At 48.5% G+C, this 24,997-nt stretch overlaps 1 protein-coding gene across 3 annotated transcripts in view; it reads right to left on the bottom strand.

Moving 5' to 3' along the window:
• The window catches only part of ZC3H13 (zinc finger CCCH-type containing 13), a 95,018-nt gene that overhangs the window by 45,340 nt on the left and 24,681 nt on the right, over window positions 1-24,997 (bottom strand). For all 3 annotated transcript variants that reach the window (XM_077297373.1, XM_077297372.1, XM_077297374.1), the window contains 4 exons: window positions 8,447-8,586; window positions 6,133-6,290; window positions 4,953-5,150; window positions 4,493-4,669 (listed from right to left, as the gene is read on the bottom strand). In XM_077297373.1, coding sequence (XP_077153488.1) covers window positions 4,493-4,669; window positions 4,953-5,150; window positions 6,133-6,290; window positions 8,447-8,586 — 673 coding nt within the window. The remainder of the gene's footprint in view (window positions 1-4,492; window positions 4,670-4,952; window positions 5,151-6,132; window positions 6,291-8,446; window positions 8,587-24,997) is intronic.

The following is a 24,997-nucleotide window of genomic DNA, read 5'->3' on the forward strand; positions in this document are numbered from 1 at the left end:
AGCGTCTGCTCCGAGCGACCGCGGATCGTGTGTTCTGGCAATGAAGTTGGAGACCTTGGCATTGAAATGGGATGCCATTAGGTCCACATCCGGGGTCCCCCAGCGGAGACAGATCTGTTGAAAAATTTCGGGATGGAGAGACCACTCTCCCGAGTCTATTCCTTGTCGGCTGAGGAAGTCTGCTTCCCAGTTGTCCACACCCGGAATGTGGACCGCCGAAAGAACCGACCCTGTGTCCTCCGCCCAGCGGAGGATATGTGACACTTCCCGCATCGCCTGGGTACTGCGGGTCCCCCCTTGATGATTCACATATGCCACAGCCGTGGCATTGTCCGACTGTATCCTGATGTGAGAGGCTGCCAGTAAGTGATGGAAGGCCCTCAATGCCAGTAGGATGGCACGAATTTCCAGGATGTTGATGGGCATGGTCGCTTCCGCTGGGGACCACTTGCCCTGTGCCCTGTGGTGTAGGTGCACCGCACCCCAACCCGTCAGGCTCGCGTCGGTGGTCAGGACCTTCCATTGACCTGAGAGAAAGGATTTCCCCTTTGCTAGCGAGGTTGGCTTGAGCCACCAGTGCAGGGACCTCCTGGTTGACGACGTTAGCTGGAACTCCCTGTCGAGAGAAAAGGGATTCCTGTCCCAGGACTTGAGAATGGCTAGTTGGAGAGGTCTGAGGTGAAACTGGGCAAATGGGACAGCTTCTATTGCCGCTGCCATCTTGCCGAGAACTCTCATGGCAAACCGGAGAGATCGAGGGGGTTTGCGGAGGAGGGTGCGAACTGCTAGTCGGAGAGCCAGTGCCTTGTCCTTGGGAAGGAGCACTAGACCCCTGGAGGTGTTGAATAACATTCCCAGGAAGGTCAGGGACTGACTCGGGGTTGGTGATGACTTTTGTAGGTTGATTAACCAGCCCATGCGACTGAGAGTATCGGTTGTGATTGAGACGCTGAGCTCGCAGTCCTTGAAGGTGGGAGCCTTGATGAGTAGATCGTCCAGGTATGGAACGACTACTATGCCTCTGGAGTGCAGGACATCCATGGTGGCTGCCATGACCTTGGTGAACACTCTGGGAGCCGTGGCGAGTCCAAAGGGGAGAGCCACGAATTGGTAGTGGTCCTGGCCTATTGCGAACCTGAGAAACCTCTGATGGGCAGGTGCAATGGGTATATGCAGGTATGCGTCTTGTATGTCTATGGAGGCGAGATATTCTCCCTTCTCCATGGACGCAATGATGGACCGAAGGGACTCCATGCGGAAATGACGGACCCGTACATAGTTGTTGAGCTGTTTTAGGTCTAGTATGGGCCGTACACTGCCTCCTTTCTTGGGAACTACGAACAGATTGGAGTAGAACCCTCGGAAGCGGTCGGTCGTGGGTACCGGTACTATGACTCCTGATTGACAAAGCGAGGAGACCGCTTGGTGATAGGCTCGAGCCTTGGCTGGCGGTTTTGGGGGGACAGAGAGGAAGAACCGGTCCGGTGGGTTGGAGGTGAAGTCTATTTTGTATCCGGAAGACACTAGTTCCGTGACCCACCTGTCTTCTGTAATAGGCAGCCAGACTTGATGAAAGAGCAAAAGTCGGCCGCCTACTGGTGTGGTGTCTTCCGGAGTCCGTGAGTCATGAGGAGGAGAAGGTCTGAGATTTTCCTCCTCTGGGCTTAGACTGGCCTGCTTTTGACTGCCAGGTCTTGTCCGACCTTTGCGTCGATCGTGAGTTGTCCCTGCGTGGGGAACGGTTACGATTTTGTACTGGACGCGAGACGGACCAGCCGGAGGAATTCCGAAAGGATCGGAATCGAGTTTGGTTACGCTTCTTGTAAGTGCGTTTAGGTTTCAGTTGGGGAAGAGAAGTACTCTTACCCCCTGTGGCGTTGGATATCATAGTGTCCAACTGTTCACCGAAAAGTCTCCCACTGAGGTAGGGGAGGTGCGTGAGGGACTTCTTTGAGGCTGCGTCCGCTTTCCATTCCCGCAGCCAGAGGATACGCCGAATCGTGATGGCGTTTGATGCTATCCCCGCGACTCCCCTTGCTGAATCCAGAGCTGCATGGAGCATGTAATCTGCTACAACAGCAATGTGAACCGCTTGGTCCGACAGTTCAGGAGCGGATGCTTGGAAGGCTTGTAAATTCTTTGCCCAGGCCAGGATGGCCTTGGCAGCCCAAACTGAGGCGAACGCGGGAGCCAGGGATGCCCCTGCTGCCTCGAAAATTGAACGAGCCATGCGTTCTACCTGCCGGTCTGCTGCGTCCCTTAGGGTTGAGCTATCTGGCAGTGAAAGGAGGGTCTGTGCTGCTAGCCTGGAGACTGGGGGATCCACTTCAGGTGGATCTGTCCATTCCTTGGTGTCCTTCTGTGGGAAGGGGTACCTCGCCTCCAGATATTTGCGATTAGCGAATTTTTTCTCAGGCTGTGAGAGCTGTTTTTTAAGGATCGCCTTAAACTCTGGGTGGTTAGAAAAAACCTTAGGCGGCTTCAGAGGTCCTTCAAAGGAAATCTGATGTTCTGGGGCCTCTGGTGGCGGATCAGAAATGTCCAGCACCCGATGGATGGACGATATTATGTCCTCAACTAGCGCTGTATTGCTAGGAGGGATTGGGATCAGGGACCCCTCAGTTTCTCTGTCTGAGTCAGAGTCGCAGATGCCTTCCGAATCCTGTGTATCACTGAGGCGTCCCCTGCTAGGTGAGCTGGGGAGGAGGCCTTCTCTGGTTGGGGATTGCGGAGATCTGCATTGTCTGTCCCTGGAATGGGACGGTCTAGATGACCTGGAGCAACGGTGTCTCTCCCTAGAGGGGGATGACCGTGTGCTATGGGATGACGCAGATGGACTTGATCTATGGATCCGCTTGCGTCCTGACCTAGACGTGGATATGCCAGGGTCATCTTGTTCCTGAGTCAAGCTCTCCCGTTGTTGGGTAACGGTCATAGCCGGGGCATGACCCTGCAGAGCCTGAAGCAATGTGGAAGTTAGGTTATCTATAGACTGCGTCATAGATTGCGATAACTGAGTAGCCCATTCCGGCGTGGCATTAGACACCGAGGCATTGGCAGGGGCTTCTTGAGGCTGTGACACAGTAGTTTGTATACAGTTCTGACAATGCGGGTACGTGCTACTACTGGGGAGAGCGGTCCCGCAGGCTGTGCAGAATGCATAATAGCAGTTCTGCCTGGTTCTCTTAGACCTTGAGCCCGGCATAGTGCACAGAGTGCAGAAGTGCTGCCAGCAGATGGACCTTAAAGGGGTAGAGAACCTACAGGGGAGCCTTATAGGTAATATGGATTCACAGCTGAGTAAAGATAACCCAGCTGTGATCTTACCCCACCAGTGTACCCCTAGGTCCAGCGCCGAAAATCCACAGTCCTGTGCCCCCCGGAGACTGGCTGCCTGGTCCTGAAGGACCGGGAGATGCAGGGTTAATCTGCAGCCGAAAATGGCTGCAGAGACAGAAGAGAGAGGAGGAGAAGGGGGCGGAGAGCTGGAAAAAGGCGGCAAGGCTATAAAAAACCCGCCCTTTCTGTCTCGATCCGCCCCTTGTATGACACTGTAGAGTGTCATATTTGTCATCCGGGGGGCGGGCCGGGGGGCGGAGAGGAGGCTGCTGCTTCAGCTAGGCCGAAGCCGGGGCCTAAATTAGATGCCTGAGGCCCAGAAGGGCTCCAGGCCGGCGCGAAAGTCCGGGAGGGGGTCGGATCTGAACCGGACCCCTCCGGATTTGAAGGCAGGATGGCGGTGGGGCTATAAGCGGAAGGGGGAGCCCGGCTGGGGTCCCCCTGAGGCAGTATAAAGCTGGTGCTGCCGCAGAGACAGGGACGCAGGGAACCCTGTGTCTGTATGTGCCATGCCTGCCTGCACTCCCCCCGGCCCCAACAGGAGCCCGCAGCTGGGCTGGGGTCCCTGGATGCAGGCGCAGTGTGCTGGCCCATTGCTGGGAGCTGTAGGATGCTGCCTGTACAGGCCTTACCTGAGGTGTCTCAACCTAATACCCCCAGAGGGGGATAGGGAGGGTGCTTTGTCACACACCTTCAGGGGCCTTTATCCTCGCCTCGACCTCAACCCAGAAACCAAAAGGAATTGGGGAAGGAGGGGGGTCTCGACTTCGAACCAACACCCGAGAGGTTGGGGAAGGAGCAGCATGGGGAATAGCCATCTCAACTTCAACTGGGCACCCCATAATAGGGGGCCGAGGAAGGAGCCATGCCGGGGGTCTCACAGGAGACCCTCTTTTCTTCATCTGTAATCCCGTCGGAAAACGGGAAACGGAGTAAAACGTAGTAAAAATCTTTAGGTGTGCCTCCTTTGCGACACTAAGCAAAAACTGGAGAAGGCTGATGCCGTCCAGGGGTGTATACTGCACAGGAGGAGCCACAGTTAATCTTTTTCAGATTATGCATAGTGTCGCCTCCTAGTGGACAGCAGCATAACACCCATGGTCCTGTGTCCCCCAATGAGGCGACAGAGTAATCTAAAATATTCAGTTTGTACCTGCGGGAAGGTGAGATTGCATGTTTGTGCGAAGAGGATTTCACGGGTGTTGGTGAAGATGTATGTCGTCTCCTTGAAACAACAGGTGAATACTCTCTTGAATGGGAAGAATTGCTGCGAGAACGGCCGGCTGGACTTGGTGACCGCTTCTGCCGGTGTGATCCCACAGATAGGTCCCTACGCAGAAAACGAACAAACTCAATGAGTGATGCTGATTATATGGACAATGTATATAAAAACAACTACTTTGCGCACAAATAAGGTTTCATTCCAGGTAAAAATTACATTTTCCATCAAAAGTCTTTTTGGTATTCATAGACATAACTCCAATTTGCAGCTAGTCTTGTTAGGAAAGAGAAGATTATACCGGCTGGCTCCACATACTAGACAAAGCAGTGGCCAGTTTACTGTTTTACAGCTCTATGATTTCTCTAGTAATGTGGGATTTCCTGGTACTGACCTCTGTCTGTCTTTTTTCTCTCGGTGTTTTTCAGCCTCCCTGCCTCTTTCTTTAACATCTTTCACTCTTTCCTCATTGCGCTCCTTGGCTTTATGTTTATCTTTGTGCTTCTTTGAGAGTGAAACTTCTTCCTGAGCAGGTGGTGGAGGACTTGGTGTCCGAGGTCCTTTCTTCTTGCTTTGTCCTACTTTGGAATGTCTGTAAAAGGAGACAGGTGAGAGTCCTAGGAATGGCATTCATCACTTATACTCAGTGAGTATTACTCACACATCATCTTACAATTATCAAATGCAGGTGCATGCAAACCTCCGCACATAAAAAAAGATTGCACAGTCCCATAATTCTACAGGGATAAAAAGAAAAAAAAGGAACGTTTTACCAGAAAAGTAGGTCATTTTCCGGTAAAACCCGGAGAGAGAGTCCAAAAAGTCAGAGGCAGAACACCATTGCAAATGAGTTCAAAAAGTGTTCAAGTTTAATAGCCCATCATGGCGACGTTTCAGCTCATGGAGAGCCTTTCTCAAGAAAAGTAGGTCATTTTCCAGTAAAACCTTTTATTTTATTTTAAATCACAATCTAGAATACAAATAAATACTTAAAATTTTGCAATCCTCACACTAAAAACCACGGCTATCCTAGACTCATACTTCCTGTCATTAGCAACAATGAACAGACTGACCCTGTCTGTTGTACTGAAGCCTCTAATGCGCATGTGCAAATGTCACTGAACAAAGGGAGAGAGCAGGGACATCAACTATTGTGAATGGTGGACCCTTTGTTATCAGCTCTGTTAACAGGTGTTACCTGTCACATTCCTGCCTCTGATGATAATTAACCTGCTGAAAATGCTACATGAAAGAATAGGAAGTATGACTCACTCTAAAATGAGTAAAAGTGTACGGCGTGAAAATTGGAAGACTGCCATTTGTCTGTCTTTTTTTTTTGTCTTGGGGGGGGGGGTGCATTATAAATATATATTCACATACATACATATCTGTGTGTGTAGCGCTGATATATATATATATATATATATATATATATATATATATATATATATATTTATTTTATATATACAAAAAATACATCCAACAGGACAACCTGATCTAAATAATAGTCCATTTCCCGATGACTCGTTAGGGGATGGGAGAGGCACATAATTGTTCCATTAGTCTCTGCCTACCTCACTGGTAGCTCTGTTTGAGGAGATGATGCCCCAGCTGCCATTTTCTTTTCCTTCTTACTTGTAGGATTGCCAGCTTTCGGACTGGACTTCCGTTTAGGAGACTTGCTGGATTTACTTGGTGATGGAGACATTTTAGCTGTAACTTCAGGTGAAATCTAGACACAAATAAATATGATGATTGCCTTTTCAAACCAACATTTTCTTTGCATATACACATTTTATTTTCACCTATGCCCCCAACTAAATAAAAAAATATTACAGCTATCTTATGGGGCAAAAAAATAAAAATAAACTTCAGCAAAATCCTTTGGTTGCATTTACAGTTATAAATCCAGAACGAGTAGATCTGAAGGATATTAGCCATATTTTGTCACAACTCCACGTACCATGTAATAATAATCTTTATAATAATAATCTTTTTATATAGCGCTAACATATTCCGCAGCAATTTACAGTTTGCACAGATTATCATCGCTCACAATCTAAATTCCCTATCAGTATGTCTTTGGAATGTGGGAGGAAACCGGAGTACCCGGAGGAAACCCACCCTAACACGGGGAGAACATACAAACTCTTTGCAGATGATGTCCTTGGTGGAATTTGAACCCAGGACCCCAGCGCTGCAAGGCTGCAGTGCTAACCACTGAGCCACCGTGCTGCCCTTGTGACCATGTGATCAATCATAGAGCTTGGAAAAAATCCATACTATGGTTAGGAAATCCCAGATCTTAGGCAGACATGATGTTTTGATGGAGACATGATGCTGGAGAGCGGCCAAAATGATGTGATAAAAATACAAAAAATAGTAGAATCTATCTATCTATATAATCGTCTAAGGGGTACTTCCGGCTGTTTGTCTGTCTGTCTGTAACGGAAATCCTGCCAATCCTGCGTTGCTGATTGGTCGCGGCCGGCACGGCACATGAACAGCTCTTCCGAGCCAGCCCATGTGCCGGCACTGTGGAGTCCTGCAGGGCGCCCCGTGTGAGCCACACTCCCGGCTGGGACCTCGGCTTCTCCGTCATCTACACATGTGTCCACCGCTCTCACCACCGCCCGCACATCTGCTCCTCTCATGGACGGACAGGCCGGGGACGGTCTCCAGAAAGCTGCCGCCACCGCCCCCCCTCCATACTCCCCACCAGTCAGTGGCTACATAGGGTTTTAGCAGTCTGTTAACGCTGCTATTAACCCTGTGTGACCAACTTTTTACTACTGATGCTGCCTATGAATAAAATAATTTAAAAAAATAAAAAATCATTATATTTCTCGCCTTTCCCGCTCCTCTCGACGCTCCGGTCCCAAAAATCCATTGCGGCAATGAACGGAGATGACGTAGCGGTCTCGCGAGACCGCTACATCATCATGTGTTATTGCCGCAATGCATTCTTGGGACCAGAGCATCGCGAGGAGATCGCTAAACGCCTGGCCTGGATCCGGGGGCCGACGGAAGGTGAGTATATACTTATTTTTTATTTTCATTCTTTTTTTTAACAGGGATATGGTGCCCACATGGCTATATACTACGTGGCTGTGTTAAATACTACGTGGGCAGTGTTATACACATCTCTCTGCTATATACTACATGGGCTGTGTGTGGCTGGGCAATATACTACGTGGCTGTGCTATATACTACGTGGCTGTTATATACTACGTGAGCTGTGTTATATACTGCGTGGGCTGTGCTATATAAGTCTCTGCTATATACTACGTGGGCTGTGCGTGGCTGGGCAATATACTGCGTGGGCCGTGCTATATACTACGTGGGCCGTGCTATATACTACGTGGGCCGTGCTATATACTACTATACATATTCTAGAATACCCGATGCGTTAGAATCGGGCCACCATCTAGTAGACTATAAACTGGGGTGTTATAATGGAAAGTGAGCTTATGACAGGTTTTTAGGGGAAATCATTGAATGTAATGCCTTGGTGAAAATGCAAAATTGCAGCAAAGATGTCTACCTGTCAAAATGTTGCGACTTTGGCAAACAGCTGATTTTCCAGGCTGCAATACTGGGAGGGCCATAGGCTGGCTAAATGAAAAGCACTCATAATATAGACTTATAAAAGGCAAAGAGAGGGTCCTGAGTAGATATCCCCTCCACGATGTCCATATGCCCCGAGGAAACACGTGTACAAGGATTGTCTTGAGACCAAGCCTTTTATTCGTGTGTACACAAGGGGCAAGTAACAATTGTAAAGCAAGTCCAAAGAGGCTTACATCCAAACCCTATAATGCCCACCATGGCATCCTCATGCAGAGAAGTGACAAGATGATGCACACAGTTCCAACACTTTATTCTTACCTCCTTCTTAATTACAATCTCTTCCCGTTTTTCTATATTTTCCTGCTCTAATTTCATTAACTCGCGTTGGATCTTCTGACGTTTCAATTCCAAAGATAATTCGTGGTCATAGTCATAATTCACATCACCACTTTCTGAATCTATAACGGAAATGACAAGAACGATACTGTGAGGAAGGTTTTCAGCACCTCGCTGGATCCATGCTGTTCTGGAGGAAACAGGGCTTTTTACAGAGCACTAGAAAGGTCTATGGAACAACATGGCCTCTTATTGTTTTGTTCCTATGATATGAACTATTCCACGATCACACAATAAGTAGATTTCTCGCTGTTTAGGCCACACAAGCTGTGCACAAAATACATATGGATCTTTCGCCTCATTAGACTAGTACACAGCAGGCACATCACAGCTCCCTAGAAATAGCCCATGGGCTACGACCTAAACCAGTGATTATGCGCTGATCACACTGCTTGCATGCTCTAATTCAGACAGTGAGCACAGATCCACGTACTGTGCCAGAGATTGTGGCCAACTACATTTAATGACAAAAAGAGAAGATTTTACTGACTCTGCCTCCTAGTTCTACAAGGCGCATTAGTGATTTAGAAAGAGACCATTATAGAGCAGATTATAAAGCAGAAGCATATGGATCCATTACAGCCTGCTTTAAAATAGAGGGAATCTCTAAAATGCAGAGTATACAAGAATCTGGATAAATAAAATGTTAACTCCTTCACGACATATAACGTACATGTACGTCGTGTCTCTGCCTTTGATGAGGGCTCACACGATGAGCTCGCATCTTTCCCTGCACATGATGACTGATTTAATCAGTCATCTTGTGTCTTTAATTGACTCGCGACCGCCCACCATAAACAAATGTTGGTGCTTGCTGGGCTCTGAGCAGCGCCAACATTTTTCTACAGTCAGCAGTCTCAAAGCGTTCAGGACTCCCAGGGTCCTGCAAGTGCTGAGATTCCGGAGCAGAGCAATAACTCTGACAGGTGACATCATCAGGACCTTATTGGATCAGGTCCCAATAATGTTAACCTTTAGCTATCTTCTAAATGCCGCGATCGCAGCATTTGCAAGACTCAGAGGTGAACGCCTCCTTCACTTACCTCTCTGGTGTCCCCGTAATGTGATATCAGGTGAGCCAAGGATTGTCATGGCAGTCAAGAGCTCATATGAAGACCTCTGGGTGTGCCAGCTACATTGGACTGTTAGACTCATCTGCTTTGTAAAACTGACAGGTGTCATGCATTAGAATGCGTGTGTATTGCAATGCATGAGAAAGTGATCAGAAAAACAGGGATTTTTGTGAGTATTCACCGTAAAATCCTTTTCTCCGAGCCACTCATTGAGGGACACAGGACCATGGGTGTTATGCTGCTGCCACTAGGAGGCTGACACCAAGTTAATCCAAAAAAAATTAGCTCCTCCTCTGCAGTATACACCCTCGTGCAGTCTCCAAGAGAGCCAGTTCGGTGCAAAAGCAGTAGGAAAACATTAAGAACATAAAAGAGTACAACATGGCAACCCAAAGAACAGGCCAAACTATTAAGCTAACAGGGTGGGTGCAGTGTCCCCCAATGAGTGACTCCGAGAAAAGGATTTTACGGTGAGTACTCACAAAAATCCCTGTTTCTCCAACGCCTCATTGACTGACACAGGACCATGGGACGTCCCAAAGCAGTTCCTGGATGGGATAACAACATAACAGAGTAGGCTTTATGTAACAACTGCCTAGATGTGCGCAATCGCGGCTTGCAGAATTCTTCTGCCAAGACCCGCATCCGCGGAAGCCTGAGAGTGAATATTATAATTATTTGAGAACTTATGTAAGCTGGACCAAGTCGCAGCCTTACAGACCTGTTCCGCCGACGACTGATGTTGAAAGGCCCAATAAGCTTCCACTGCTCGAGTGGAGAGTGCCTTGATCCCCGCTGGAATGGGCTAGCCTCTGACACGGTAGGCCTCCTGAATGGAGGAACGAATCCACCTGGCTATCGTGGCCTTTGAAGCGGCAAAGCCCTTCTTATGACCCTCGGGGATCATAAACAGAGGGTCCGTCCTTCTGAAAGATGCCATCCTCGAGACATACCTTCTTAGGGCACTGACCAGATCCAGAGTGTGGAGAGCTCTTTCCATTCTGTAAACGGGAGCCGGACAAAGTGAAGGAAGTACAAGGTCTTTGTTCAGATGGAAGGACGAGATGACCTTGGGCAAGAAAGACTGGGATGGCCTGAGGACAACCTTGTCCTGATGGAAATTGAGGAAGGGCACCCAACAAGACAGGGCGGCTAGTTCTGAGACTCGCCGGATTGACGTGATCGCTACCAGGAAGGTGACCTTCCAGGACAAGAAAGTCAATGAAATGTCCTGGAGCGGTTCAAAGGGGGGTTCCTGTAGGACACTCAGTACCAAGTTGAGATCCCAGGGCTCTAAGGGCATGCGATAGGGGGTACCAAGTGTGACACCCCTTGCATGAAAGTCTTCATCTGAAGCCTAGTCGCGATCTTTCTTTGAAATAAGACCGAGAGGGCGGAAATTTGACCCTTGAGAGAACTAGGTGCCAGGCCCGAGTCCAGACCGGCCTGTAGAAACTGCAATATGTTGGGAATGGAGAAGAAGAGAGGGGGAAGACCTCGATCTTTGCACCAAGCAAAAAATGTCTTCCAGGTATGATGATAAATACGTACCGACACCGGTTTGCGAGCCCTGACCATTGTGGAAACAACCTGTTTAGAAAAAACAGCCTGGTCAGAATCCAGGATTGAACGGCCATGCTGTTAAACACAAAGCTCCCGGGTTCTGGTGGCAAATTGGACCCTGGGAGAGCAGATCTGGACGATCTGATAATCGCCAGGGTACGTCGGCAAAGAGGTGCACCAACTCCGCAAACCATGCGTAGCATGGCCAATCTGGGGCAACCAAGATCACGGGGACTCCCTCCGCCTTGATCTTCCTTATGACTCTAGGAAGTAATGGCAATGGGGGGAAAATGTATGGAAGATGGAATTTGCACCACGGAAGGACTAGAGCATCCACTCCGATTGCTCTGGGTGTCGAGACCGAGCAATGAACTGAGGAACTTTAGTGTTCAATCTGGATGCCATCAGATCTACATCTGGAGTCCCCCAACGACGACAGATCTGTTGGAACACTTTCGGATGAAGTTCCCATTCCCCCGAGACGAGATCCTGGTGGCTGAGGAAGTCTGCTGTCCAATTTTCAACATCTGGAATGTGGACCACTGAGATTACAGAGTGGTTGTTTTCTGCCCATCAGAGAATGTGAGAGACCTCGGACATAGCCGTGCAGCTACGGGTACCCCCTTGATGGTTTATGTACGCCACGGCCGTGGCATTGTCCGATTGAATTCGGATGGGGAGGACCGCTAGGAGATAATGGAACTGATGTAGGGCCAACAATATTATGCAAATCTCCAGTACATTGATCGGGAGTTTCAATTCTTGGATGGACCAGCGGTCCTGGGAGGTGTGATGGTGAACGACTGCCCCCCAGCCGAGAAGGCTGGCATCAGTAGTAACCACTAATCAATGAACCGGGAGAAAGGCCCGCAGGGGAAAACGGCAGCGGCGGTCGAGGGAGAACAAGTTTCTGACCCAGGCCTCCAGAAGCGCGTGCTGTAGGGGACGAAGGTGCAGCTGCGCAAAAGGGACCGCTTCCATTGCTGCCACCATTTTTCTCAGTTCCCTCATGACAAACCGGATGGAATGAAGGGAAAACTGACAGAGGACATGGGCTCCTTGTTAAAGGGCTAAGACCTTGTCTCGAGGAAGAATTACTAACCCTCGAGATGTGTCCAGGGTCATCCCTAAAAAGGATATTTGCTGGGCTGGGACAGGAGATGACTTGCTTAAGTTTATCAGTCAACCCAGGACAGAAAGGGTATCGCAAGTAATCTGAACAGACACCTCGCAATCATGGAAGCATGGGCCTTTGACCAAGAGGTCATCCAAGTAGGGCAGAATGACCACGCCTCGAGAGTGTAAGATGGACATGAGGGCTGCCATGACCTTTGTGAACACTCTGGTGGCCGTGGCGAGGCCGAAAGGCAGGGCCGTGAATTGGAAATGCTGGTCGTGAATGGCGAAGAGCAGGAATCTCTGCTGGGAAGGAAAGATAGGCATATGCAGGTAAGCGTCTCGGATGTCGATGGATGCCAAAAACTATCCTTCTTCCATAGAAGCGTTGGCTGAACGCAGAGATTACATGCGAAAATGATGACCCTTGACAAACTTGTTTAGAAGTTTAAGGTCTAGAATTGGTCTCACTTTTACATCCTTTTTTGGGACCACGAAAGGGCTCGAGTAGAAACCCTAAAACCTTTTGTTTTCCTGAAACGGGGACAGTGACGCCATCGTGACACAATGCATCTGTGGCTCTTGAAAAGGCCTTTGCCTTTTCATCACCCTGATGAAGAAGGACGCACCTCCTTCGAAACGCGTCGGTTACCCTTCTGGTCTCTGTGCCGCCCCGTAGCAGGTGTGACGTCACACGCTGAGCCTCGCGCCAGCAACTTGCTCTTCTGCTCGTATCCAGGGACGCCACCGGCCGGGGCTTTCCCTGGCTCTGCGAAGCTATTCTGTTGTGCCGCTGTGCGGCGATCGACTGCTTTGGCCTGCCTGCTCCTGTGCGGCGATCGACTGCTCGTCTACCTGTTCCTCTGACTGCACTCCTGCATGCAGAATCCTTCACCGCACTACTAGAACGAACTCCTCGGCACACCACATTGTCCTCCTATCTTTACCTGGAGGGACTCCATGTTACTCATCTCAGCGGTGAGTTCTGGCTTGTTGGGGCACTTAGCATCATTATTGTTTTTATAAGTTTATGTTGGTACCTATTTACTTACCTATCAGGGCGCAGTAAGTTTGTGTCCTGTGGGCTAGTTAAATACGCACACGATTTTACTTTTTGTAGCCATACTATATTTCCCCACTATAGTGCCTTCACACATTCTTGATGGGGATTGTGCCCGCTTAGACCACTATAATTCACTCCTTGGGGGACCATATCTTTTGTTGCAGTTTTGTGTTTAACTGTATTTCCCTGTTCATACGGGATATATCATTACTTGCATCTTGCCTAGGATCCCATCACGTATATTGTCTGTACAGCCGTACCACATCTTTCCACTGCAGTGTCCATCCAGGGATTGGGCCTGCATTGGTATACTAGTTTGTTTCCCATTCTTTGGATTCTACATCCCTATAGCGCGGAATCAGCTATAATTACATTTACAAGCTCTATGATCTGTTTTTTAAATGTATCTACTGTCATTGTCACAGTAACTTTGTCACTGACAAAATATCTTGCAACTGATGGCTGCAAAGTTCTCTGCTCCTTTGTTTGGCTGGAAGAGCTGGGCACTGGTTCATTAGTTTGGATGCAGTCTTTCTCATCCACTGCTTTCAGTACTTCTGGATGAAAGCGCTGTAAATGTCTCTTTAGATTACAAGCTCTGGTAGGAGCATTTTTATCTTTGCCTGAATATCCACTGATCTTGGCTTCACAGCATTTGTTTTCGTCTGGATCATTTGTCATACACTGACAGACATAATGTTTTCTATCTTGAGTGATGGTGAAATGTTCAAATACAGATGATTTAATGTGACGCTTCTTTGACATTCTCAGGTTTTTAATTCTGCATTCACAATCCAAATGACAATTGTTTTTCCTAAAAACAATTCTACAAAATTATTGCCAGGTCGTACAACTGATATAGTGGTCAGTAATACTGTTATTCCTCATGTACTCACAGTTAACTGATGCAAAGTTTGTTGAAAGGATAATACTTCTTACAGTCTTCCTCTTCTGAGTAGCAGCTGTGAGATGCTTGGAAGACGCACACCTAGTAAACATCTAGTCTAGAGGAGGAGCTTTACTACTAAGAATTTGCAACACATTTTCACTTTCAGTTTCATACATTGTAAGTAGGGGGGTTGGGGCAGCATGAGGTTAACCAAGTATAAGATTAGATAAGGGCAGTGGAGAACAGTGACACACAAGAAGTAAGAAATGTCTCTATCTCCAGCAGAACTGCTTATCAATGTTGTTCATAGTTTGATAAATATATATGTTCTGAGTAACATTTATAAAATATGAAAGTTCATTTATGAAATATTAATTCATTTTTTTTAAAGCTGGAGTCACAGTCGGTACATTTCTACGGACTCCAACCAAAACTAACTCCGACTCCACAGCCCTGCCTGGTACCATCCGCTTTTAACAGTGGTGGTGCAGTGGGGGCTGCTCGGACGCCACACAGGAGCCTCTTTACATCCAAGAGGTTAAACCCCTAGGATGGAACAGGGCTAATGTCCGGCATTAGGCCTGGCTGCGGAAGAGGATACGTGGAGGCAACACTTCATGTGCTCGTCCGTAAGGTGCGGGGAGATCAGTGCTCTTTAAAAAGGACCCGTCGCCCCTAAAAAATTCAGCTCAGGCGTGGCATCCCACGTCGCAGGAGAGGATACGGAGAGGCGACAATCTCTGTGCTCGCCTGTTGATGGTTCGGGGAGATCGGCGCCTTGAAAGAATCCGTCACCCCATTCGTCTGTAGTAAAAATAAAAATCAAAAAGGTAAAAAAGATGAAAAATAAAATGAAAGACTTTAGGTCTGAAGACCAGACCAGTTTGCCTCCTACAGACACTAAGCAAGAACTGGCTCTCTTGGAGACTGCACAAGGGTGTATACTGCAGAGGAGGAGCTAACTTTTTTGTATTAACTTAGCGTCAGCCTCCTAGTGGCAACAGGATAACACCCGTGGTCCTGTGTCTCCCATTGAGGCGACGGAGAATAAAAAATTTAAGTCCCATACAGGGTCTAATTAAAAAAAAGAAGTTTTTGTTTTTTTTTTAAACTGTTTAAAAAAATCACTGAACAAATAAAGTGAAAATTAAACCAGTAAATACGTATATCTATGTAAAAATAAAAAAGTACACATATTTGGTATCGCGGTGTGCGGAAAGACCCGACGTATAAGTCACACTAATTAATCACTTCAGTGCACACCATAAAAAAAATAAATTAAAAACAGGGCAAAAAAATATGCTTTTTCATCATACTGCCAACCAAAAAGTGAAATAAAATGTGATCAAAAAGTTGAATGGAAATGGTATAATTGAAAACGTCATCTTGTCCCGCAAAAAAATAGCCACCATACAGCTTTAGAAGTAGAGAAATGAAAAAAAGTTATAGCTCTCTGAATACAGCGATGCAAAAACAATTATTTTTTTTATATAAGTTTTTATTGTGTAAAAAGCGCCAAAACATAAAAAGGAGATTTTTGTGTACTCACCGTAAAATCTTTTTCTCCGAGTCATCATTGGGGGACACAGGACGAATGGGTGTTATGCTGCTGCCACCAGGAGGACACTAAGTTAAACACACACAAAAGATTAACTCCTCCCCTGCAGTATACACCCACAGGCTGGACAATCCAGAGCCAGTTCGGTAACAAAGCAGTAGGAGTAAACCAGTTAACAAACAGAAAACATGTCATAGTCAAAACACAGACTGAAAAGAACAATTGAGCCAACTAGGCTAACAGGGAGGGTGCTGTGTCCCCCAATGATGACTCGGAGAAAAAGATTTTACGGTGAGTACACAAAAATCTCCTTTTCTCCTACGTATCATTGGGGGACACAGGACGAATGGGACGTCCCAAAGCAGTCCCTGGGTGGGTCACCAGAAGTTATAAATGCTGTGCGAGCCTACAAACTACAGATGAGACACCGCCGCTTGTAGGATTCGCCTACCGACGGAAGCGTCTGCCGAAGCCTGAAAGTGCACATGGTAGTGTTTCGTGAACGTATGTAGACTGGACCATGTAGCAGCCTTGCAGACCTGTGCTGCCGATGCCTGGTGCCGGATGGCCCAGGACGCGCCGACTGACCGGGTAGAATGAGCCTTGATCCCCGGAGGTGCGGCGTGACCCTTGACACGGTAGGACTCTTGGATGGCGGAACGAATCCACTTGGCAATGGAGGCCTTGGAAGCGGGTAGTCCCTTCCGTGGCCCCTCCGGAAGAACGAACAAGGCGTCTGACTTACGGAGGGACGCAGTCCTGGAGACGTAACGTCTGAGACCCCTCACTAAGTCCAGAGTGTGGAGCGCCCTTTCCGTGCGGTGGGAAGGAGCAGGGCACAGTGAGGGAAGGACAATCTCCTCATTAAGATGGAAGGAGGAAACAACCTTCGGAAGAAAAGTCGGACATGTCCGCAGAACCACCTTGTCCTGGTGGAACACGAGGAAAGGAGGTCGGCACAACAGAGCTGCCAGCTCAGAGACACGTCTAATAGACGTGACAGCCACGAGGAAAGCAATCTTCCAAGACAAGAACAGCAAAGACACTTCATGCAAGGGCTCAAAGGGGGGCTCTTGAAGAGCACAGAGAACTAGGTTCAGGTCCCATGGTTCCAAGGGCATCCTATAAGGCGGAACCATATGAGAAACACCCTGGATGAAGGTCTTGACCTGCAATCTGTTTGCAATCTTTCTCTGAAAAAGAACCGAGAGAGCAGAAATTTGGCCCTTAAGAGATCTGAGAGCAAGACCCAAGTCTACGCCTGATTGGAGGAATTCCAAAATGTGAGGGATAGAAAAACGGAGGGGGAAACGTCCCCGCTTCCTGCACCAGGCGAAGTATGCCTTCCAGGCGCGGTGGTAGATGCGCATAGAAGAAGGCTTGCGTGCGCGGAGCATGGTAGATATCACCGTCTGGGGCAACCCCTTCTGCCTCAGTACCCAGGACTCAACGGCCACACCGTTAAACACAGGGCCTCTGAGTTCGGGTGGTAAATGGGCCCTTGAGACAGGAGGTCTGCGCGACTCGGCAGCCTCCAAGGTACGTCTGAGACCAGTTGAACCATCTCGGCATACCATGTCCTGCGCGGCCAGTCCGGAGCGATGAGAATTACTGGGATCCGTTCTGCCTTGATCTTCCTGATCACCTTTGTCAGAAGAGGAATTGGGGGAAAGATGTATGGGAGTCTGAAACCCTGCCATGAGAGGACGAGAGCGTCGGCTCCGAAGGCTGAGGGGTCGTGGGACCTGGCCATGAAGACGGGAACCTGGCAATTGAGGCGAGATGCCATTAGGTCCACGTCCGGGGTCCCCCATCGAGAACATATCTGGCGAAAGATTGCGGGGTGGAGAGACCACTCTCCGGGATCGAGGCTGTGGCGACTGAGAAAGTCCGCTTCCCAGTTTTCCACGCCTGGGATGAAAACTGCTGATAGTATGGAATGATGTGACTCGGCCCAGCGGAGAATTAGCGTCACCTCGACCATGGCCGCCTTGCTGCGAGTGCCCCCTTGGCGGTTGATGTAGGCTACCGCAGTGGCGTTGTCGGACTGGACTCTGACCGCACGGCCGGAGAGGAACGGCTGAAAATGATGGAGAGCCAGTCTGATTGCCCGAATCTCTAGGATATTGATGGGCAGCTGGGACTCCTGCGGAGACCAGCGACCCTGCGTCGAGTGGCGCTGGAACACTGCACCCCAGCCGAAGAGACTGGCGTCCGTTGTGACAACCAGCCAGTGCACCGGAAGGAAAGACTTCCCCCGAGTCAGGGAGGACCTCTTGGTCCACCACCTGAGGGACTGTCTGACTGGGCGAGAGAGAAGGAGACGGCGGTCGAGCGAGGCGGGATTCCTGTCCCATACTGCCAGAATGGCGTGTTGTAAGGGACGGAGGTGAAAAACCGCAAAGGGCACTGCCTCCATTGCCGCCACCATCCTGCCGAGTACCCTCATGGAGAAGCGTAGGGAGTGAGAGCGAGGTTGAGTAAGCTTCCGGACTTCTCTCTGTAGAGTGGATACCTTTTCCGGAGGCAAAAGTACTAGACCCTGAGAGGAGTCTAAGATCATTCCCAGGTAGGATATGGTTTGGGCCGGGACTGGGGAAGATTTTTTGAAATTGATTTTCCAGCCCAGGCGCAAAAAGGTATCTATAGTGACGTCTACCGCTTCTGCACAGGACCGGAAAGAGGGACCTTTTATGAGAATGTCGTCCAAGTAGGGCAACACCACTATGCCTCGAGCATGTAGAATGGCCACGGCAGCTGCCATGACCTTGGTGAACACCCGAGGAGCAGTGGCCAGCCCGAAAGGTAGGGCGACAAACTGAAAGTGGTGCCCCTGGACCGCGAAGCGGAGGAAGCGCTGATGAGACGGTAGAATGGGGATGTGCAGGTAAGCGTCTTGAACATCTAGAGATGCAAGAAACTCGCCCTCTTCCAGAGAGGCAATTACCGAGCGGAGGGACTCCATACGGAATTGACGTACACGGACGTACTTGTTGAGGAGCTTGAGGTCCAATATTGGACGTACTGAGCCGTCCTTCTTTGGTACAATGAAAAGATTGGAATAGAAACCTTGGTACCTCTCGTTCTGAGGTACCGGGATGATGACCCCGTCTTCCCATAGCGATCTTATGGCCTGAAAATACTGACGGACCCTTGCTCTGGGAGGAGGGGACTGGAAGAAACGAGATGGGGGAAGAGAGACAAACTCGATCTTGTAACCGAAGGATACCAGTTCGCGGACCCATCGGTCGGGAACTACCGAGAGCCACGCGTCCCGAAAGAAGAGTAGGCGGCCGCCAACTCTGTCGGTGTCCTTTGGCGTCTGCCAAGAGTCATTGAGGTGGGGACCTGTTAGGTCTGGGCCCCCTGGATCCCTGTTGTCTGGGTCTGCCTCTCCAAGAGGGAGAAGGTTTGTAAGAGGGCTGGGAGGTTCTGTCCTTGCGCTGACCTCTCCCGGCGCCGGGTGGCGCGGAGGAAGGATTGGACCAATTGGAGCCGAAACGGAAATATCGACCTCGGCCCTGTTGGTTGCGAAAGGGGCGAAAAGTCCGTTGCTGGGGAAGGAATTTGCTCTTTCCCCCTGTGGAGTCTGCAATTATTTTATCTAGTTTGTCCCCAAAAAGGCGTTCGCCCTGGTATGGAAGGGACGTGAGAGATTTTTTGGATCCTGAGTCCGCTTTCCAGTCCCTGAGCCAAAGGGACCTGCGGATCGTGACAGCATTGGCCGCTGCCTGTGAGGCACAGTTGGCCGCGTCTAAGGATGCGGAAACTACAAAGTCCCCCGCTCTGGCAATCTGAGTGGCCAGGTGAGAAACCTCGGGGGGTAAGTCGGCGTGTAGTGCTGTAGAGGCTAAAGACTCGACCCAATGGGTCATGGTTTTTGCAACCCATGTGGCGGCAAAAGAAGGGAAGAGAGAAGCCGAGGAAGCTTCAAAAGCCGAGCGAGCCATCTGATCAATTTGTCTATCAGTGGGATGCTTGATGGACGCGCCCTCGGAGGAGGATAGAACCGCCTTGGTGGCTAGCCGCGATACTGGCGGGTCCACGGAGGGTGACTGAGACCACTCCTTAGCAAGGTCCTGAGCAAACGGATACTTCGATAGCATAGCCTTCTGACCTGAGAAGCGTTTATCCGGACGGACTCTGTGGAGATCGACAATGTCCTTGAATTGAGGATGCGTAGGAAAAAATCTATGAGCCTTTGTGGTTCGCCCGAATGACACGGGATGAACCGCCTTGGACGGGGTTTCCTCCTCTAACTGTAGCGTCTGACTTACAGAGTCTATGAGAGAATCTAAGGTCTCTTGGTCGTGACGATACTCTGGGGAACAGGACACGCTGGATGCGTCGTCCAGAAAAGATTCCCTGCTATGAGTCGGGGATGAGTGGCGAGAGACTTCGCTCTCTGATCCGGAGGGCTGATCACGGACCGGAGATATTACCCTGGACCTCTTTTTAGATGAGTGAGGGCTTCTGGAAGCGGTACGACCTCTAGGCCGAGAGGGGTTCTTAGGCCGCGTTACATCATCCGTGGAAGCGCCCTGGGTAAGGGACGGGTCACGGAGGGACTGTATCGTCCTTTCCAAGGATGCCACAGATCGAGCAAGGGAGGACGCCCATGCGGGGGTACTAGGCTCACTACATTCCGGGTCAGAGGCCGGAGTATCCTGTGCCGCAGACATTTCGCAGGCGGAGCACAGCGGGGTAGTGTGACCTCGGGGCAGAGATACCTTGCAGGAGGTGCACACAGCAAAAATAACAGAGTGGGTCTTTCCAGTCCGTTTTTGCCTAGACTGTGACATCTTTGTGAAGTGAGCGTACTGGCAGGGGAAGAGAAAATCCTACTGAGTGCGTCTCACCAGGTTCTGCGGTGCTTGGCAGGGAGATCCTGAAGTCCTGTGCGCTGTGGTGCTGCAGAGCCGCCAGCGCACTTCCTGGTCCAAGATGGCCGCCGAGATGTGAGAAGGGCGCTTCTCGGGAACGAGAAGCGCCCAGAGAGAGAGAGAGAGAGGGGGGCGTGTCGTGGGCGGGCGGTGAATTCCCTGCTATGCGCGTCGGAACGCTGCCATTGCCACCGCCCTCCTGCTGTATGAGGGTGGAGTCCAGCCCAGGGCCGGTAAACTGTGCCACCGCCCTAACAGAGCGCCGGATCGCCCGCCATGCCTCCGTTATAAGCTGCCCCGCGGCTGCAGCGCCGCATTAGAAGGAGGATAAGGGCTCCCTGAACGGGCGGTCCCCTGTCAGCTGGTCGGCCCCCGCACTTACCTTGTGCGATGGGGCCGATGCTCCATCCACCTTCACCTTAGTAGGGAGAGGGTGGAGAGCTTCTGCCGCCGTGCAACATCCGCTATGTTCAGTGGTGATGCAGTGGACGGCTGCACGGACGCCATGACATTCTGTCCGGCTGTGCCCTGGCTCCAGGAGACTTAGGTGGATGATTAGTCCCCGTGGTCGCCTGAAAGGGAGGGAGGGAGATCGGAACGCTAAGGAACCGTCGCCACACTGGAAAGTGAGCCAGGGCTGGCATCCATCGACGCGGGAAAGGATACAGGAGGAACGCTCCATGTACTTGCCCGTTGTTGGTGCGGGAGAGATCAGAGCTGAAAATTTGCCTGTCGCTCCCTTCCGTTAAAAACAAAAATTGGTGGGGTCCTGAGGACCCAAGTGCCTCCTGAGACACTAAGTAAGAACTGGCTCTGGATTGTCCAGCCTGTGGGTGTATACTGCAGGGGAGGAGTTAATCTTTTGTGTGTGTTTAACTTAGTGTCCTCCTGGTGGCAGCAGCATAACACCCATTCGTCCTGTGTCCCCCAATGATACGTAGGAGAAAAAATATATATAAATGTGGTATTGCTGTAATCGTACTGACTAGTGATGAGCGAGTATACTCGCTGCTCGGGTTTTCCTGAGCACGCTCGGGTGATCTTCGAGTATTTGTTAGTGTTCGGAGATTAAGTTTTCATAGCCGCAGCTGAATGATTTACAGCTATGAGCCAGGCTGAGTACATGTGGGGGTTTGCCTGGTTGCTAGGGAATCAAGCTGGCTAATTCCCGAGGTCCCTGAGCAACAAGTACACTTGCTCATCACTAGTACTGACCCAAAAAATAAAGCTGTGTCATCAATTTTATCACACGCAGAATGGCATTTAAAAAAAAGCAATCCTGAATTGCTGGTTTTTGTTAATTATGCCGCCCAAAAATCAGAATAGATAGCGATCAAAGAAAGTTATATGGCCAAAAATGGTACCAATAAAGTCAACTCGTCCTGCAAAAAACAAGTCCTCATTAATCTGTCGGCCCAAATATGGAAAAATTATAGCTCTCAAAATATGGCGATGCAAAAACTTTTTTTTTTTGTATAAAAAGCGTTAAGTGTGCGACGGCAGACAAGCATAAAAAAAACCCATGTAAATAGCAACAATACAAAGAATAAAGTCATCTATTCACTTACACCGAACGAGGAACGGTGTAAAAAATAAAACCAATTCTTCACCTGCTGTTGATTTGTTCATTCTGCCTCCCAAAGATCGCAGTAAGGTTCAGCTCACATTTCCTGCGCTCTGTGCTAAGCGCTTTACAAGAGGCACAATGTACGGGCATTACAATGTACGGCACTACAATGTACTGGTAACTGCAACGTACTGGGCAATACAATGGAAGATTTGCCATTTTTATTCTGCAACATCCGTTGTTGCTTTTTTCAGGGTAACACCCATGGAGTCAAAACAGTCACTGCATCTTTTGAATAATTTCTAGAGGGTGCAATTTCAAAAATGGGGTCAATTGAGGGGGGTAGGGGGTTGGGAGAATCTTCTCTTTTAAAACTTAGAAGTTCTGTATATGGAGTCCACAAACTATTCTACGAAAATTTGTTGTCCAAGAGTCAAATAGCGCTCCTTCCCTCCAGAGTCTTGCCATAAAGCCACATATGGGGTATTGCCACGTTCAGCAGAAATTGTGTAACACATTTTGGTGCCATGTTTATCCATTTCCCCTTGTGAAAATGTAAAATCTGGGGCGAAAACAATATTTTTTCTTTATCGCCCAATGGTAAAAAATTCTGGAACCCACCTGTGGTGTCAATATGATCATGGCACCCCTAGATTAATTCATTGAGAGGTGTAGTTTGTAAAAATGGGGTCACTTATGGGGGGTTCTGCTGTTTTATGACCTCAGGGCTCTGCCAATGTGAAATGACACCTTCAAACCAGTACAACAAAACCTGAACTCCGATATGGCACCTCTTCCCTTCTGAGCTTTGCACTGTACCTCAAAAGTAGTTTTCGACCACTTAAGAGGTATCAGTATACTCAGGAAAAATTGCGTAACAAATTGTACTGTTTGTTTTCTCCTATTACCCCTTTTGAAAATTACAAACTTGCAGTCAAATCAACATTTAGTGAAAAAAAATAGTAATATTTCATTTACTGAGCCTAATGTTATACACACTTGTTAATCGTCTGAGGGTTAAAAATACTCACTACTCCCCTACATTAATTGCTTGAGAGGTGTAGTTACCGAAATGAGGTCATTTGTGGGGATTTCTGCTGTTTTGGGATGTCAGGTGCTCTTCAAATGTGACATGGTGTTAACAAACTATTCCAGCCAAAATAGCGCTCCTTCACTTTCGAGCCCTGCCGTGCAGCCAAGCAGTAGTTTTCCACTACATATAGAGTATCGGCGTACTCAGGAAAGACTTTACAACAAATTATGGTGTCCATTTTCTCCTGTTACACTTGTAAAAATAAAAATATTGGGGCTAAAACAACATTTTTGTGGGAAAAATGTGATTTAGGGCTTCAAAGTGCTCATCACACATCTAGATAAATTCCTTGAGGGTTCTAGTTTACAAAAGGGGGTCACTTGTGGGGGGTGTCCATTGCTTAGGCACATCAGGGGCTCTCCAATTGCGGCATGGCGTCCGCTACAGATTCCAGACAATTTTGCATTCCAAAAGTCAAATGGTGTTCATTCCCTTACAAGCCCTGCCGTGTGCCCAAATAGTAGCTTTTCACCACATATGGGGTATTAGCATACTGAGGAGAAATTGCACACAAAAAAACGAAGTCCAATTTTTCTTGCTACCCTTGTGAAAGTGAAAAATTTAGGGCTGAAGTAAAATTTGTGTGGGAAAAGTAAAATGTTCATTTTTTTCCTTGAACATTGCTTCAGGTCCAGTGAAGCACCGGAAGGGTTAATAAACTTCTTGAATGCAGTTTTGAGCACGTTGAGGGGTGCAGTTTTTAGAATTGTGTCACTTTTGGGTATTTCCTGTCATACAGACCCCTTATAGTCACTTTAAATGTGATGTGGTCCCTTAAAAAAATTGGTTTGGTTTCAAAATTTTGTTGGAAAAATGAGAAGTCACTGGTCAACTTTTCTTTTCCAATAAATTTTTATTGATTTTGCAAATTTTTATAAAAGGTAAAGGGAAAGGGGAAGGGGAAAAAAAAAAGGTAAGGGGGAAGGATAGATAATTCCCTGTAAGACAGGGAATGGGAAAGAGAAGACAGGCGTATCAATGTATATATAAATGTTTTCGAAGATTCCATGGCTATTTGTAGCTAATCAAGGCTTCAAAGTAAACGTAGAGACCTGTAAGAAAAACAAGTAAATTAAAGTACAAGTACATTATATTCTTCCGTACACGTAGGCCCGTCTTGTCTGGAAGCACCCTAAGGCGACCCTAAACTGAGTGGAGGGAAAGTTTGGTTCTTAGAAGTAGTTGAGAACGTGGAAAAACTTCTTATAGTAGTGAAGAAGTAACATAGCGTTCTTTTAGTCAGAACAACCGGAGCAAGTATCCAGGAGACCCAGGTTTCTTGTAGAAAAATGTCTGGAGGAGACCGCTGAGATTTTGATTCCAGCACCTTTAAGGAAAACGACTCCCTCCTCCGGAGAGAGTATATGGATGAGTTCGCAGGCGTATTTCACTCGGAGGGTTGAGGACCTAGTCCAGGTGTAGGGAATTCCAGCTTGTAAAAGAGTGCGTGTGGTTTGGGAAAATGCTTTCCTTTTTTGTAGAGTTTCTTTTGAAATGTCTTTGAAAAAGGTTAGGTGGTTGTATGGAGATTAGAGAAATTTTTGCTCCTTCGATAAGTCCAAGAGGGCATTTCTCAACGAATTTGGGTAGAATGACACTATGACATCGGTTGCTAATTCTTGCGAGAGAGAAGGCGGTCTACGGATTCTGAAAGCTTTATCAATCAGA

The sequence above is a fragment of the Ranitomeya variabilis genome, chromosome 3 (assembly GCF_051348905.1).
Source record: "Ranitomeya variabilis isolate aRanVar5 chromosome 3, aRanVar5.hap1, whole genome shotgun sequence".
Lineage (NCBI taxonomy): Eukaryota > Metazoa > Chordata > Amphibia > Anura > Dendrobatidae > Ranitomeya > Ranitomeya variabilis.